This window comes from Pantherophis guttatus, chromosome 1 (genome assembly GCF_059756535.1).
Source record: "Pantherophis guttatus breed Tessera chromosome 1, ASM5975653v1, whole genome shotgun sequence".
Lineage (NCBI taxonomy): Eukaryota > Metazoa > Chordata > Lepidosauria > Squamata > Colubridae > Pantherophis > Pantherophis guttatus.
In genome coordinates this window covers 7,521,358-7,539,218 of record NC_142063.1, presented here as the reverse complement: position 1 = coordinate 7,539,218, position 17,861 = coordinate 7,521,358, and the positions used below count along the sequence as shown (strand labels likewise).

Here is a 17,861-nt window from a genome sequence, read left to right as displayed (position 1 = left end):
CCGTAACAACTGTGTCTCCAAACATAATAAAAACTTCTGTTTTAGACCACGTGAGGAAATTGACAAAAATCTTGTTCAGAGTGATTTCAAAATTATCCAATTCCAGCATTAGAGTGAAGGCCAGGCAGATCTCCTTCTCCTGGAGCATTGGCATCAACATTGAGATGAAACGTTCTCCCCTGTCATCTTCAGGGGCCAGAAGACCAACCCAGTTCCACTGGAAATGCAGGAGCAGCTGGACTAAACCCACATACTGAGGAGATTCCTTGGGATTCATCCGGAAGAAGGAAGGATAAACTCTTCTCTCTCCCTGAGAGAACTCAAAGCCAACACCCAGCTGGAGAAAAAGAGATTCTTTTTTCAAAGACAGAGTAAATGCTTTATGTTGACTTTAGTAGTAACCATTGTGTGGTTGATGGCCCTCCAGTCAGGCTGACTCTCTTTGACTGGCAAACTTCATCTTCTTCCCCTCTTAGCCATTTTTATTGGTTGTGGTACGTCAGAATATAAGAGAAGAAACCAACAACCTGATACAGAGAACAAATGGCACTAAAATGATGGCTATCCATTAATCAAGAATAATCTAAAAGTCACAAGCTTGTTATAGTCTCCCTCCTCCCCAAGTAACTACTTTTAGTTTAATATTTGGCTTCTGTGTGTGCTTTTAATCTTTGTCTGTTCCATACTGTATCCAAGGGAGCTCTCTTACTTGTGGGACCTTGAAGATGCTGAAGATGGAGGCCATCAGCCTTGAGAACCTGGCACTGAGATCACCAATGACGGACAGCAATGTGTCCGGATAGTCACATTTGTATCCTGGAACCACTTGGCCTCGTGAGGAGAGCATGGAGAGGCTGTTTAAGGAAATAAATATCTCCCTCTGGAAATGGTGGTAGATGTGGAAGCCAAGGGTGATGTTGGGGAGCAGAAAATCCTTATTGACTTCAGAGACAGCAAATATCAATGCAAGGAACTGCTGGTAGTTACTGATGGCGAATCTGTAGTGAGAAAAAAATTTGAGAACATTACAGGAAATCTTGTGCATGGCTTTAGAATTTGCTTCACTGTTTGGGGGGACTTTTGAGGGCAGAAACTGCCAAGTTTCATTGGGTTGGGTTTTTTTCAAAGGATTTCCCTTGGCTAAACTTGGATTATTTTGTGAGAAAGGAGACAATCCTTTCCATAAATATCGTGGACTGTTTTATACTCTCTATCATCCCTGCCATATTCACTTTGCTTCAGTGGCTGTTATCCATTCCAACTTCTCCACTTTCACCATCATTATTTAAGGTCTCTCTTGGAGCTGCTTCTTCAGGTGTGGTAAAGATTGTTGAGGACAAGACTACAGTGGGGGTTCCCTGGTAGATTTACTGAAGACCATTATTCATCAGCAATGATGATTGCAAAACTGTAAGGGATTTTTGTAACTACTGAACACTTGAAGAGTGTTGAGCTTTTATTTGAATTTTCAACAGAAGTTTCTGTTCAGATTAATATTATAATTTTATTTCTGCACTAGGCCAGCACAGCTTCCCTCTTCATTTTTGTTGTTTATCATCTTCCTGATGAAGAGATTGAGAATTCCAGCCTATTTTAAGAGCGTGCTAATTTATGGAGAAAAGCACAAAATGTGCACTACACCAGGACAGTTCAAATATACCAGTAATGTTTTGGAAAAAAATCCTTGAATTTAAAGCAAAGAGAATAATTATCTGCATGTTTCCCCTCCAGTTGAAACTTACATATGATGTAAATCAAGCTTCACTGTATTAAAGTCAAAGACAGGAAACTCTTCAATGATTCCCAAGGGAAAATTCCCACCAATAATGAGATCACCAGGCCTGTAGTAGCTTTCCTGTAATGGGATAAAATTCCTGAAAACACACATGGTTTGCAGCCTCTTTGCTGTAGTTGGAGCCTGGAGCCAGAAGAGCATCAGAAGCATCAGCAGTAGCATGACTCCTGCCTGGTCATTCTTCTCACCTTCCCTCCTAGGACAGAAATCGAGGTTTATGCAGAAACTGATTTGAAGGTTTCTCCTGAAATCTCACTGGAACTTTAGCAGATCAGACACCACCTGTGCCTCCTGGATGGCACCAGGACAAATTTATGTCAACAATGCTTCCTCTTACCTGTGTTTGGGCTGTGACCATGGAGGAAACAAAGGCACATGGTCTCTTCAAACCCAGGAGTGAGCTCTTTGCAAGGCAGGCTAAGGTGATACGTTCTGCTCCTATTTAGAGAACTCTGAGATATTTCTTTAAAGCAGGTTTTGTCTTGGAAGGTTTTGTGTCTACAGGGGATACACTAATAATTACTGTTCTTTTGATAATTGCAAGGAAAAACCATTGTTCTACACATGTAGCAATAACTGTTCATACATCCAAATCAGGGGTGGGTCCCAATTTTTTTTTACTACCGGTTCTGTGGGCGTGGCTTGTTTGGTGGATGTGACTGGGTGGTCATGTGACTGGGTGGGCGTGGCTAACTTGACGTCACTCATGTCAAGGGTTAGGGTTAGGGTGCCTGGCCTCTACTCGCCTCAAAGGCCTCAACAAGATACAATTTCACTGTGTATTTACTACTACTGAACATCCAAAATACACTATTTAATCCTATGTATATATGCCATATGTGTACATACGTATTACATAGTATAGAGGCACACAGAAAGATACATTATCTACTATATATACTGTATGTACAATATACACAGACAGACACACAGCTCTTCTAAAACTATACACATTCAACCTCACTTACTACATTTGGAAAAACACACCTAGAGTCCACTTTCTGCCACACATTTAACTATAACTTCTGTACATTTAAAACATTACACACACCTTCAGATGTTCTTCCCTAGCTTGCACATGACTGTTAGAGCCAGGAGAGGTCATGGATTGAGTAAAATGTGGTGAAACTCACTTAACAACGCTCTTGCTTAGCAACCAAAATTTTGGGCTCATTTGTGGTCATACGTCAAGGAGTATCTCTGCCGTCCTCTGCATGGCAGCCTTGTCCTAGTAAACTCCTTCTCCTTTCTGGCAATTTTCCTCTCTGTTCGAAGCACCAAAATAATCCAGATGATATAAAGTTTCCTGCTGGAGCAGGGGGTTGGACTAGATGGCCTCCAAGGTCCCTTCCAGCTCTAGATTGCTGTACTTTTCTGTGTCTTCTGAAGCCACATCTAGTGCCAGGGTTTGTGTTCCTTCCTTCCTTCCTTCCTTCCTTCCTTCCTTCCTTCCTTCCTTCCTTCCTTCCTTCCTTCCTTCCTTCCTTACCCCTCTCTCTTTCTCTCCCTTCCTCTTTCTTCTTTCTTTCTTTCTTTCTTTCTTTCTTTCTTTCTTTCTTTCTTTCTTTCTTTCTTTCTTTCTCTCTTTCTCTCTTTCTCTCTTTCTCTCTCTTTCTCTCTCTTTCTCCCTCTCCCTCCCTCTCTTCCCTTCCTCCTGAAACGCCAGCAAAACCCACCACTTTGCTCCTAAAGTGGTCTAGGGCAGGGGTCTCCAACCTTGGCAACTTTAAGACTTGTGGACTTCAACTCCCAGAGTTCCTCAGCCATCAAAGCTCCCAGAGTTCCTCAGCCAGCAAAGCAAAGCTGGCTGAGTAACTCTGGGAGTTGAAGTCTTAAAGTTGCCAAGGTTGGAGACCACTGACCTAGAGGAACAGTCCACATCGCTTAAAGAACCAAAAAATCAACCCACATCACATCTGTTTTAGGGGAGGAAGTTCAATTCACTGCCCAGTTAAAGACTGAAATAAAATACTCCAGGCTGACAGCATGGCTTCCAATGACATTCGGCTCCAGATCAGATTGGGCTTTTTTTTCTTTTTTCTTTGCATGAAGGAGGAACATGGAGCAAATGGAGGAACAAGAACCTTGGTGGCGCAGCAGACTAAAGCGCTGTTAAGTAACACCAGCTGCCTGCAATTACTGCAAGTTCAAATCTCACCAGGCTCAAGGTTGACTCAGCCTTCCATCCTTCCGAGGTAGGTAAAATGAGGACCCAGATTGTGGGGGCAATAAGCCGACTTTGTATAAAAAAGAACACCGCATAGGGGGGGCCCGAAAGCCCTACTAAGCAGGTATATACAAAAGTATGAAGGCTATTGCTTAACGCACTGTAAGCCGCCCTGAGTCTCCGGAGAAGGGCGGCATATAAATCGAACCAATAAATAAATAAATAAATGAAAACAAAAAGCCTCCAGCTTCTGACACAAAGCAAATTAAAGCCTCTCTCCCCACCCACCCCCATCCCGCTTCCTTTTACCTTTCTTTAACGCGCTTGAGGTGGCACCATGAGGGGGAAAAGAAAACAAATGGCTCGGCCTCGAGGGAGATGTGTGTGTGTGTGTGTGTGTGTGTGTGTATGTGAGTGCTGTGAGGCAAGCCAGGCGAATGGAGCACGCCAGCTGCAAAGCGATTGGCCACTTCAACTGCCGGTGCCTCTGCCTCTTCCTTCTCTCTGCTAACAGAAGTCAGAGAGGAAAAGGCAGTTGCTTCGCCGGGCGTTTCTCTGTGTTTCCAACTTTCCACCCCAAATCAGCCGCAGCCGCCTCCTCCCATCTGCCACAAGCATCGCCTTCCCAACAGCTCCAGGCGGCGGCAGGTGTGGCAGGAAGGGGCCCTTGGGGCCCTGGGAAAGTGTGGGCTTTCTGGATGGGACTTACCGGAGTTCAACTAAAGCGCAGTGCTCTGAAAGACTTTCTCTCCCAGGCAAGAAGCAGCAGGGGACAGAAGCAGCAGCCACTGACTTGGAGACCCCATGGAGCCCTCCGCGTGTCCTCCAGTGCTCTGTTTTCTCTCCCCTGCTCTCTTGCTGGGACAGAGAGAGAGTTTTTCACAGCAATGCGCTTTGGGGACCCAACCGGAAATCCAGGCACAGAGAAACAGCCAGGTTGAAGGCCGGTACTTTCAGCGCTCACGAGGAACCGCTCCTCGGCCCCAGCCATCCGTTTTCAAGCCCGGGCTTCTTGGAATGAAAAGCTATTGCAATAGCCTGGGTTTGAAAATGCATGGCTGGGGCTGAGGAGCGGTTCCTTGTGGGTGCTGGTTTGCCTTCCCTTCTACCACCAGCTGTGGGAGGAAGAAGGTAAGGTCATGAGCCCTGCGGGGATGATAGAGGGGCTGCGGCAAGCTAGGCCGCAGGCAGCACGGCCTGAAATGGAGCCAGGCCATGCCAGCTTAGCAAGCCATGCGAGCCCATCGGACACGGTAGGGGGGCTGCGGCAAGCAATGGGGAAGGGGGGGCTAGCACGATTCACATGCTTACCTGTAGGTAGGAGGAGGCAGGTCAGTTGGGGCGCAGGGCAGGCACTGCATGGGAAGGCAGCTTAGGCAAGCCACAGAGTAGACTGCTCATGCGTGAGTGCCACACAGTGTGCTCTGCCACCCGGGAGGTGAAGAGTGACTGGGCGGGCCGAGTGGGTGGGGCGAGCGAGCAGTGACTGGGCGACTGGTTCAGGGGCGGGGCCAGCCAGAAGTCACCAGCGGTTCAGCGAGCGACAACAAATGATCGCTACCGGTTCTCCTGACCCGGTGCGAACCGGTAGCAACCCACCACTGATCCAAATGTAAAACCATGTTTATGTTTCTCCTAATATTTCTTGTAATTTACGGAGCAGATGGAGTCATGGTGAAGTTGTGAATTTGAGCTCCTGCAAACAAGATGGAGCTTGGCCTGTGCCATAGTTGGTCAGCTTGTATGAGTGCTAATGGGGTTTCGTGGAACATGAGAATTAGTCGTACCCTTGTAACTGTGAGCAGTCATGCCAATGCTTGTATGGAAGAACTAGTTTATGTGTAAATACAGGGCAGCGGATGAAATTACAAAATGGAGTAACAGAGAATGGGTACATATTGCTTTGTGGGTCTCTCCTGCAGCTGAAGGTGGTTCCATTCAATGTTGATTGGTGGGAAGAGATTGAGCCCGATCCACCAACTTTCAGGGAGCATCAATAAGGCCTTCTCAGTCAGAGTCTGATATCATTCGTATGCTGTTAATGTTCAGTTGTATATTCACGGACTGAACAAGCAGTGCTGTCATGTTTTTGCTGGAGTGCATGGAAACTGTTTGATGGGGAGGAACAGTCATGGTTTAAATCCTAGGCTTCAAAAACAGAGGGATAGAATCAAGTTCACATGAAGTATTCATACCACTTTATAATACTTTTGGACAATCACACTTGGAATACTGCATCCAGTTTTGGTCACTATGATATAAAAAAGATGTTGAGACTCTAGAAAGAGCGCAGAGAAGAGCAAGAAGGATTAGGTGGCTGGATGCTGAAACCTACGATCAGGAACTGTGTATGTCTAGTCTCAGAGTCCAGTTGATACTTTGGGGAAACTATGACCTGGTTGACTGGGAATCTCCATAGACAGATTGCAGGAACTGTGTTCGCCTAGTTTAAGAGAGAAGGACTAGAGGTGACATGGTAGCAGTCTTCCAATATTTGAGGGGCTGTCAAAGAGAAAGGGGGGTCAACCTATTCTCCAAAGCACCTGAAGAAGTAATGGATGGAACCTTATCAAGGAGTGATCCAATGTGAGAAATGAGAAATGAGAAGTGAGAAATGTCCTGACAGTGAGAACAATTAATCAGTGGAAGGGCTTGCTCCAAAAGTGATGAATGCTCCAACACTGGAAGTTTTTAAGAAGAGATTGGAAAACCATTTGTCTGAAATAATATAGGGTTTCCTGCTTGAGCAGGGAGTTGGACTAGAAGACCTCCAAGGTCCCTTCCAACTCTGTTTATTCTATTCTATTCTATTCTATTCTATTCTATTCTATTCTATTCTATTCTATTCTATTCTATTCTATTCTATCCCAAACATTACATCAACTAGACCAGCACTGTTTCTTATGTATTGTCCCTCCTTACTTTTGTTGTTGTTTATCACCTTCCTGGTGAAGAATTCTGGAAAGATTGAGAATTTTAGACTATTTTATACGTTTGGTTCTATTACAAAAATCACAAAGACTTGAACTGCACAAGGACAATGCCAATAGTACAATGACTAGTATTTCTGATAGGAGTCCCTTAAATCCCAAAGAAAGCAATCAATTATCTACATTTATCCCATCCAGGTGAAACTTACACAGATGGCAAAGCACGTTGGTATGGGTTTAGATAAGAGTCTGGCCCATCGTTGGGGGAAAAACTGTGGTTCCCAGAGCCAAATTCCCACTAATAATAAGATCACCAGGCTTGTAAAACGTCTCTGGAATAAACATAAGCCATGGTATGGCACAGCTAGTCTGCATCCCCTTCATAGAAGTTGGAGGCAGGAGCCAGAAGAGCAGCATCAGCAGAAGAGGCAGCCAAGTCATTCTTGTCACCTTCCCACCTAGATCAGAAATCATGGTTTGTGCAGAGGCTGAATTGCAGGTAGCCATTCATCCAGGCTCTTTCAGTGATGATTCAGGGCTGGGTATGAGATGGAAACGGCATTAGAGTGGAATAAAGATTCCTGCCTTGGGCAGAGGGTTGGAGTAGAAGACCTCCAAAGTCCCTTCCAGCTCTCTATTTATAGGATTCTATCTGAGGAACCATCTCACCCCAATGATATTAGAGTTAGTCCACCCCTCTCTATCCATCAGAAGGGGTATGATGCATAATTTAATTATCTGTTTCCCAGCTGTATTTTCCAATACTCCTATCTCTATTTGACTGGTTCACAGTTTGACTACTATTCTCCAATAAAATCTCTTCCACTTCCTCCTATTTCTTTCTTTCTTTCTTTCTTTTGCTGGTTCGCAACTTAATCAGCTGCTTTCCAGCAACGTTTTCCTCCACTCCTTTCCTTGGTTGTTTTGGCTGGTTCACAGTATAATTTTAACTGGACACCGACTTTCTCCTTTACTCCTCCTAAATCTGTTATAAAACTGGTTCACAACTCAAATGATTGCCTTCCAGCAATGCTTTCCTCCGCTCCTACCCCTATTTTTAACTAGTTCACAACTTTATTTCAATTGATCCCCAGATATAGTCTCCTCCACTCCTACTTTTTATTTTTTGGCTAGTTCACAGTTTTGCTTTAACTGTTCCCCAGCGTATGCTTTCCTCCACTCCTAACTCTATATTTGGCTGTTTCACAGCTTTGCTTTAACTGTTATCCAGCACGTGCTTTCCTCCACTCCTAACTCTTAATTTTATTTTTAACTGGTTCCCAGTTTGCTTTGACTGTTCTCCAGTATGATGCTCTCCTCCACTCCTACCTTATTTGTAAGACTGGGTCACGGCTTTGTTTTCACTGATCTCCAGAATCATGCTTTCCTCCACTCCTAAATTCATTTATTTAACTGATTCATAGCATTTTATTTTAGTTATTATCCAGCTTTACGCTTCCCTCCATTCCAACATCTCTTATTCAGTTATTTAGCTTCAAATTACTTCAAAATATATTACCAATGTTATTTTCCAATCTCCTCCATATCTCTTGCTAATTTAAAATGAAAATATATTTCAACAAATATCTTATCTCCTATTCTCTCCTAGATTTTCTCCCATTCTATGCTTATTTCTTATTTTCAATAAAAAAACAACATTTTAAACCACTATAAAATCAATTTTCTATGGTTATTAGTTAATTCTTTTTAACATCCAATGCCTTAAAAAGAATACATTTTCTTCCAAATTATTAAATCTGTAAGTAGTGCTTATTAAGAAGTCAAGATTTAAAAAGGCATTAGCACAACCAAACATTTTTGTTCAATCATTTATACTCTTATTTCTTAATCAAATTGTTTGCATATTTATATAAAAATAATAATAAAAAAGAATAGTAGCAATAATAATAATTACAATAAAAAATAAATAATAATAATAAAAGAAACAATAAAAAAGATAAACGAAGAAGGAAGAGAGTAAAAATATAACAAAAGAAATCAAATGGGTTAGAAAAAATAGAGAGGGGAAAAAAGACAAGGAAAAAGATACAAGAAAAAAAGAAAATAGAGAGAGAGCATGGAGAAGCAAGAAAGTATCTCCTAGCATTGTTCACCCAATCACCCAAAAACCATTACATTCACCTAAGTCAAAGTATAACATTTTCTTATCTTGTTACATAATATATTCCGTTATTCCTTTCTCCAGTCTATCCAAATATGTCTCTTTCCCATTTCAATGTCATCAAAGTTAAAAATTCTACAAAATTGGTTCTAAAACTCTTCCATATACGGTATCTTCATGTCCTTCTTTTGTTGCCACGTTTATTAGTCCAGCTTTTCATTATTCCATTTAATTTCTTCATTCCAATCTTCAAATAAATCCTCCAGTGGACAGGTTATATATCCAAAGTCAAGTTCTCAAAGTCTTTTCCTCTAAATAGTCAAATTTAAGTAACAAGCAACAAAGTTTCTCTTTTCAAGTAACAAACTGTCAGGAATTTACACTTTCACTTCTCAGCTAATAGCCATTTTGTCAGTCTCCGTTTGTTTTTTCCCTTTGCTTTTAAAGGCATAATTATTTCCTCTTCTCCTGCCTCTTTCCCAGGCATGATCCAATCTCATTTATCCACAAAAAAGAAAAAAATATATCCAAATCTGTAATCAAATCAATTCCAAAAAATCAGTAATTGATGTTATCCACCAACAGGTCTTTTCTCTTTATGCCCCAATAGTTCTCAGCTGCTGTTAAGGCTGGGGTGAACTTGTTGTAATCCATCCTTTATGGGCAGTTCCCGCCTGGGCGAGTATCCACTCACCCGGCATGCAAACTCCCGGCTCCGCTCTCCGCTTCTCCTCCTCTCCCCCTGCACATTCTTGTGTCCCGGTTGCTGTGGTTTCAAGGCAGCCACCATGGCCGCCGCTCCACCACCACCAGCGTAGAGGGCAAGCCTCCAGCCCTGAGGATCCTGCCCGTTCCTCTTGGCCATCCGAGGGGTCCCTCTCTATCCCCCTGTCCCTACAGGACAGGGTAGGTCTATCGACCTGCTGGCGGGGGCTTAGCAGACGGGGTTTTCGCGGGGCTCCGAAGAGCCTGCTAATTCCCCATCTGGTTCCCCGCGGCACCAACCGGAAGCTCCCCCTTATTAAGGTTATAAAGATTATGAGTCAGTTAAATATCAGATTTAATAGAATATGAGAATAAGATTGAAGTAAATAAAATAAAATATTCTGGAAGTAACAAATTATAGAAGGAAATGTTGATTGACTTTGAAATGAATTTAAGAGAGGAGAAAAATATTTTTTGCTAAGATCATGGATATTAGTTGTCATTTAAGAGAGGTAAAATATAGATTTGCAGTAATGGGTTTTAGGATTGAGGAATATATATGAAATATTGATTGTTAAAATGATAAAAACTTAGAACGGTGTTTATTGTTTAGAAATTTGGGTGTAATAGTAGAATGATAAATGTTTAGAATAAGATTTTTCTTTTTTTTCTTTTTCTTTTTTTTAAGATGTAAATGGATAAAATCTGGAACAAAATTGATTCGGGGAATGTGGATAATTGTACCTATTTTCTGCCGGACCAAACCCTTGCTCTAAAAAGATGTATTTTATGTTTTATGTTTAAAAAAAAAAATGGGGGGGGGAAAGAAGCAGTATGATGCAGGCCCTCTTGGTCAAACTTTTGGCTGACTGAGTCTAGAAGGAGAACCTTTTCTGCCATGAAATATTTTTCCCCTGTGGTGAGGTCTGTCCCTTCCCTTCTGGTCTTCCAGAAGTTTATTAAAAACTGGAGGTGGCTGGTGGATTGACAAAGAAGACAGTGCCATTGTACCAGTTTTGCGCTGTGTTGTAATATTTAATATATTTAATATTTTATCTTTATTATTCCAATTGTAGCCACCCAGTTACTTTGTAGACTGAGATAGTGGCATATAAATTTAATAAATAATTGTAATTTACACTCTGTCATCTATGTATTTATGGAGTCCTTGGTGTTCTATGAGTTTGGCTGTTTGCTTGCAGACATTTCAAGTCTAGTGAGTGTTGGGATTGTTTCCTGTTTATATCCAGTAGCTTACTTCTCAGTGTTGATGGGGGTATGATTTTTCTCTTGGTAGTCCCTTGATTAATATAATGATTTCGGTTTGTTTGTCTGGTGCTAATCCATGCTTATCTGGGCATTGCCTGCTGGAGAAGATGCACTTTGCTCTTTTGGTTTCCTTCTTAGCTGTTTTTATTATCATAGCCCTTGCCAAACACCACTTTTTTGTAGACCAAAGAACACAGTTGTTGACAAATGCAAATAGCTTCAAACACATGAGAAGCATCAACTTGAGTGATGGCTATTTGGAGAAAGAAATTGATTCCAAAATCAGAAAAGCTAGCCAGGTCCTGGGATGGACAAATTCCTACTTCAGTCATCATTTATTAGAAATCTTATCACATTCTAAACATGCCACAAAGACAACTAAAAATGGGTCAATTCCTATAAATTTCTGTTTCTTACTATATTTTCTCTACAGTTCAGATTGGGCCTCAGCAGAATAATGTAGCATTTGGGGAAAAAGATACAAGCCAAGAGAGCAGCTCCAGAGGCCAAAATGGAGAAGATCTCCACAGCCACCATGGACTTCCCTTTGATGCTCAGATAGGTGGGGAGGAAGGAGATCCAAACACTGCAAAAGACCAGCATGCTAAAAGTAATGAACTTGGCTTCATTAAAGCTGTCAGGCAATTTCCTAGCTAGAAATGCCACTGTGAAACTGACAAGGGCCAAAAGCCCTAGGTAAGAGAGGACACCATAAAACATTACAGCTGAGCCTTGCTTACATTCCAAGATGGTCTCTCCAAACAAGGAGTGGAAGTCCAAGTTAAGAAATGGGGGAGAGGTTATCAGCCAGGTGACACAAAGGACTGTTTGGAACAGGGGACAGGCTATGACAATAGAGTTGGTCAGTGGTTTTCCTAAGAGTTTCCTTGTCTTGTTCCCTGGTTTGGTGGCCATGAAGGCCAGAACCACCATGACAGTTTTTGCCAACACAGACGAAACCGCAAGGGAAAAGAGGATGGCAAAGGCAGATTGTTGGAAGAGACAGGTGATCTTCCCTGGTTGACCAATGAAGAGGAAGGAGCATAGGAAACAAAACAGGAGGGAGACCAGGAGGATGTAAGTGAGATCTCGGTTGTTGGCCTTGACAATTGGAGTGTCATGATGTTTATAGAAAATCAACAGAACTGCAGAAGTGATCACAGAGAGGAAAAGAGCAAGAAAAACTAAGGTGTATCCCAGGGTGTCTTGATAGGAAAGGAAGTGGATCTTCTTGGCAATGCATTGGTCCTTGTTCTTGTTGGGATATTGGTCTTCTGGGCAGGGTTCACAGTGAGCTGCATCTGAAATCAAGAGACTTAGTTTAAGAATTTCAGGGGCATCTACCAAGCACATTATCTCTCCTGCATAACAGATATGTGTGTTACTTTTCTGCTATTGCTTACCCACAAAAGGACTGATGAAAAACCCAATGTGCCATTTATGGGGCATCAAAAAGAGTAAATCATCCTTCATTTAAGAAGTCCTGGGGATAGATTAGCCAGAGACAAGAATTTATGCAGTTCCAGCTGTCCATTCACTGTGCACTTCATGAATATTGTGGCTTTCTGTCTGAGATTCCTGCCTGGTTTTTTTTTCTATTTTATAATTGGACCCACAGAAGATTGATAGATCTGTTCTCCAGGAATATTGCTGTTTTTGTGTGTGTGTATATATTATCCCTACCTTAACCTCTCTGCTTTGTATCTCAAATCTGTTCATTCAGATGTTTTTTCCCTCCCTCCGGCTCTATCAAAGAGACATAGATAGATGAATGTCCTCTTTCCCTGGCAGGTGGATTTCTTCAGAGGTTGATAGTGCTGACGGAAGGAGCATAATCTGAATAATAAAAATTAAAGCTTGGACCGCACAGCCCACTTCCTCAGGATAGATTGAAAGGCAGTTTTTGCAATTAGGTGTTAAGAGTAGGAGTGGAAATTGGACATTTATCAATTCTGCCCTAAAGCTACCCTGCATGGAACTGCTGAGGATCGGGAAAGGTGGCCTCTGTGGCCAAGGCAATTTAGATCTGTAAACTGAAAAGTTTTGCTGAAAAATATGATTTCATGTCACTCTTATCAAAAAAGATAACAATAACAAAAATGACTTAAATAATGTCCTCCTTGATTCTGGAGGATTAAGATTTAAAAGTCTGATCTACCTGTCTGATTAGAAAAGGTCCCTTCTGGACAAGGGTCACACTGGTAGCAGCAAACCTGCTTGCCCTCTGGAACTCTTCTCCTCTCTCCTGCATGGCACCTCTTCATGCCACACCTGGCAAAGGGCACCTTCTGAAAGAGAAAAGAGAAATACTTGAGATGACCTAAGCAATGAACCTGCTGCATTCATTCTTTTGAGCATATGACGGCCGTGGCCAGGGGGGCTTTTTATCAGGTTCGCCTGGTATGCCAGTTGCGGCCCTTTCTGGATTGGGATGCCTTGCGAACGGTCACTCATGCCCTTGTCCCATCCTGTCTGGACTACTGCAATGCTCTCTACATGGGGCTCCCCTTGAAGAGCACTCGGAGGCTCCAACTGGTCCAGAATGCAGCCGCGCGGGTGATTATGGGCGCGACTCATTGCGCCCATGTGACACCTCTCCTGCGCGAGCTGCACTGGCTCCCAGTGGTCTTCTAGGTGCGATTCAAGGTGTTGGTTACCACCTTTAAAGCGCTCCATGGCTTAGGACCCGGATACTTGTGAGAGCGACTTCTGCCACCAATAGCCGCCCACTGGCCAGTCCACGCACACAGAGAGGGACTCCTCAGGGTGCCATCGGCCAAGCAATGTCGGCTGGCGACACCCAGGGGGAGAGCCTTCTCTGTGGGAGCTCCTGCCCTTTGGAATGAACTGCCCCCGGAAATACACAAGATCTCCGACCTCCGTGTGTTTCGCTGTGCCCTTAAGACCCGACTGTTTCGCCAGGCAGGGCTAACTATGTAATTATTTTAAATTGGGAGTTTTAAATTGGGGGTTTTAATCCGGGCTGAAATTGTGTAATATTTTTAATAATTTTAAATTTTGATATTTGTATATTTTTTGTTTTAATAGGCTGTACACCGCCCCGAGTCCTTCTGGAGAGGGGCGGTATAGAAATAAAATAATAATAATAATAATAATAATAATAATAATAATAATAATAATAATAATAATAATAATAATAATATTTTCCCTATTCCTATTTCCCTTCCTTATTCCTACTTCTATGTTCAGATTCTCTTCTAAAGAAATAGTTTGCCCCTGTCTATCAAAAATCAAGAACAATCCTGAGGTATTCAGGCCAGAGGTATTCCTGACACACCCATGGATGTGGGAGATTGGATCTGGAATCTCAGCCTGCAGAGGAAGTCTTGTGATGGGACTAGAGAATTTCCAAAAGAAAGAACCATGAGGATACAACTGAGTGGAAATGGTCCATGGAAATCACTGTTGCTTGCTGTAATTGCATCCTTTGTTTCAAGCAGATGTTGGTCCCAAGCCTAACCCTTTGCAGAATGCCATAAATCAGGTGCTACATGCAAAGCAGATTTTTCACCAAGTGACTGCCATAATTTCTGTCTCAATTGATTATTTTTCATGTCAGAAAGATGTTCTGCATCTCAAGAAGAGAATGAATCTTTCCCTGAACTTACAGCCTTTCTTTGCAGCTCACCATTGTGGCCCAGATGATTCCATCAGAGTTAATGGTGAAATCTTGGCCTAGGGAACCCCCAAGATTTACTTGCCCAACTTTCACAGGGGCAAAGGATCGATTGCGGAAGAGAACCCAATTGAGAAGATCATAACGAGCAGATCCCAGTCCATCTTCTGAGAAGGAGACTTCATCTCCAGCACTATTGTTGAACTGCACATTCCTCAAATAAGGAAGAATCTGAAAGAAAGGAGACCTTCAGAAATTGGAGTATTAGGGCTAGAGCTACAAATGAGACATCATTGCTTCTATCATCACATAATTGCCATCTTGAGAAGATATGTTCATGTCTGAGGAACTAGTTCCATCTCTTGGTGGCAGTCTAAGGAATCAGGTGTATTTAACTCTGAAACTAAGTTTTCTCTTTATCACTGGGTGCGGTTTCCCACTGCAATTTCACCAAAACAGAAGAATTTTAATTCCACAATCTAAATTTAATTTTAGGATTTTCTCTTGTGATACTTGCCTACATGCCCTTTCAGACAGTTACTCTGGCCCACAGTCTTGTTATTTGATAAATGAATGTTTGAAATGAATTAATTATTTCCATCAGAAGCATGGAAAATTCCACAGATATTCTCTGGCTCATTGTCAAAGGCAGCAGAATGCAGGAACCAGGTTTGATCTACTGGGCCACGTGGAAGGAAGCACCCAACCCAGTTGGACTCTTCACTATCCAGAGAGGTCCAACATTTTAGCCTTTAATGTACAGAATTCTGGTGAATTTCAGACCAAGAACCCATTAGGACCCCTTTGAATCTTGCTCTGTGCTGTGGTTGTCATAGAAAGAGAATCACAGTATTGGACGGGATATTGGAGGTCTTCTAGTCCAACCCCCTGCTCAGACCCTCTACAGTTTTAGACAAGTGGCTATCCTGTCTCTTCTTTCTTTTTTTTTATATTTTTTTAAATTTTCAAACAAAAACAATATAAAAACATCATCCTTTCAAACAGTTACAGACAGTGTTTAGGTCGGTTAAAATCCTTTCGTGTTCCCAAAATCTTCAAAATATCAATATATGACAAATGTTCTTTTCCTCTAAAAGAAAACAAGTGTTTACACATTTTATCTTAATTTCGTTTCATATATCATATTTCATCTCCATGTTTTATTGTCTATCCATTGATAAAATAACTCCCATATCAAATAATATTGTTTATCTTCCTGTTCTCTTATTTCAAATGTCAGTTTACTCATTTCAGCACAGTCCAGCATTTTCTTAATAATTTCTTCATCAGTAATTATCTTCTCTCCTTTCCAGTTTTTAGCAAATACGATTCTAGCTGCTGTTAAAATATTCACAATCAAATATTGCAATTCTTTATTGAATATCTCTGGTAAGATCCCTAATAAAAATGTCTCTGGTTTAAAATCAATGTGTCTTTTTATCATTTTTTCCAACCACATGTGTATCTTAGTCCAATATCTCCTTGTTTCTACGCATGTCCACCACATATGGTAATATGATCCTGGGGTCTGATGACACTTCCAACATTTCTCCGATTTATTCTTGGCTATCCTCGTCGGGGGTAGATGTCACCTGTAAAACATCTTATACAAATTCTCCTTATATGCTGTAGACATTGTCATTTTATAATTATGTGACCACAATTTTTGCCATTTCTCTAAATCGATACCATAACCAAAATTTCCCCCCCACGCTATCATTAATTCTTTAACTTGTTCTTCTTCCAATTTTATCTCTAACAAATATCCATATAACTTTTTAATTACATAGTAATCAGAACCTATTAATATCTTATCTAAATTAGTCAAAACCATTATAAAAACCTTCTTGTTTGAGATCTTCTCGATATCTAGAAAATATCTGCATATATGAAAACCAATCCATTTTACATCCCTGATCTTCTAGATCTTGCTTTAACTTAAGTTCATCCTTTTCATCCAATAACTCACTATATTGAACAATTTGTTCCCCTTTAAATATTACTGGATATGAAAAAGCTTCAATTGTAGATACCCAGACTGGAATCTTCAAATAATGATGTTTTTTAACGTTCTCCCAATTCAACCACAAAGCTTCACGTATTTGATGTCTTCTAAAATACCCCTGTATTTTGGTTCCTTTATACCATAAAAAGGCATGCCATCCCAATAACAAATCATGTCCCTCCAAATTCAATAATCTAGTATTTCTTAAAGTTATCCATTCTTTAATCCACATTAAACTTGTTGCTTGATAATATAGTTCAAAATTAGGCAGGACAAAACCACCCCTCATTTTAGCATCTTGTAACAACTTTAACTTTATTCTCGCCTTCTTTCTCTGCCAAATATATTTCAATATCATTTTATTCAAATCTACAAAGAATTCCTTGTTGTTTGAGCTTATTATAATTATTTTCTTTAAGCGTGCTACACCTTGCTGTCAAATATATTCCCAAATATTTTGCCTTGTTTGTGAGTTGCATCTTTGAAATCTCCGTCAATTCCTCTTTTTGCATTTTCAACATATTTTTAGTCATTATCTTTGTTTTGTCTTTATTAATTTTCAAGCCAGCTACTTTCCCAAACTCTCCAATACTTTCTGTCAGTTTATTTATTGTTATTAGTGGTTCTTCAATAATAAAGACCAGGTCATCTGCAAAAGCTTGTAATTTATATTCTTCTTTTCATATTTTCATATTTTCATACCTTTTATCTCTTTATCTTCTCTGATATTTCTATTTAAAACTTCTAAAGTCAATATAAACAACAATGGGGACAGCGGACATCCTTGTCTAGTACCTTTTTCTATTTCGATAGAATCAGTCAATTCACCATTTATCATTACTTCTACCGTCTGTTTAAAATATATAGCTTCAATTGCCTGAATAAATTTCCTATCAAAGCCCACCTCTTCCATTTGAAGTATCATAAATCGCCAGTTAACGTTGTCAAAAGCTTTTTGTGCATCTAAAAATATCAAAGCCATCTGCTTTTCCGGATGTGCTTCATAATATTCTAATGTGTCTAGAATTATTCTTATATTATCTCTAATTTGTCTTTTTGGGAGAAATCTATTCTGGTCTGCATGTATAAACTTGGTCAGATATCTCTTGAACCTTTCTGCCAATATTGAAGCAAAAATTTTATAATCTGAATTTAGCAGGGAATTTTTGATTTGTTGTGGGTCTGCATCTTCCTTATGTATCAAAGTAATATACACCTCAGTCCATGATTT

At 40.9% G+C, this 17,861-nt stretch overlaps 1 protein-coding gene across 1 annotated transcript; it reads right to left on the bottom strand.

The window, feature by feature from the left end:
- Positions 1–11,244: 11,244 nt before the first annotated feature.
- On the bottom strand, positions 11,245–12,341 carry LOC148116310 (vomeronasal type-2 receptor 26-like). Its single transcript, XM_087895417.1, has one exon. The coding sequence runs from the start codon at positions 12,339–12,341 to the stop codon at positions 11,385–11,387; it is 957 nt and encodes a 318-aa protein (XP_087751543.1). The 3' UTR covers positions 11,245–11,384.
- Between the last annotated feature and the right edge of the window lie 5,520 nt (positions 12,342–17,861).

Excerpts from the sequence above, each read along its gene's own strand:
- LOC148116310 (XM_087895417.1), bottom strand. The coding sequence starts at position 12,341 with ATGTGCTTGGTAGATGCCCCTGAAATTCTTAAACTAAGTCTCTTGATT.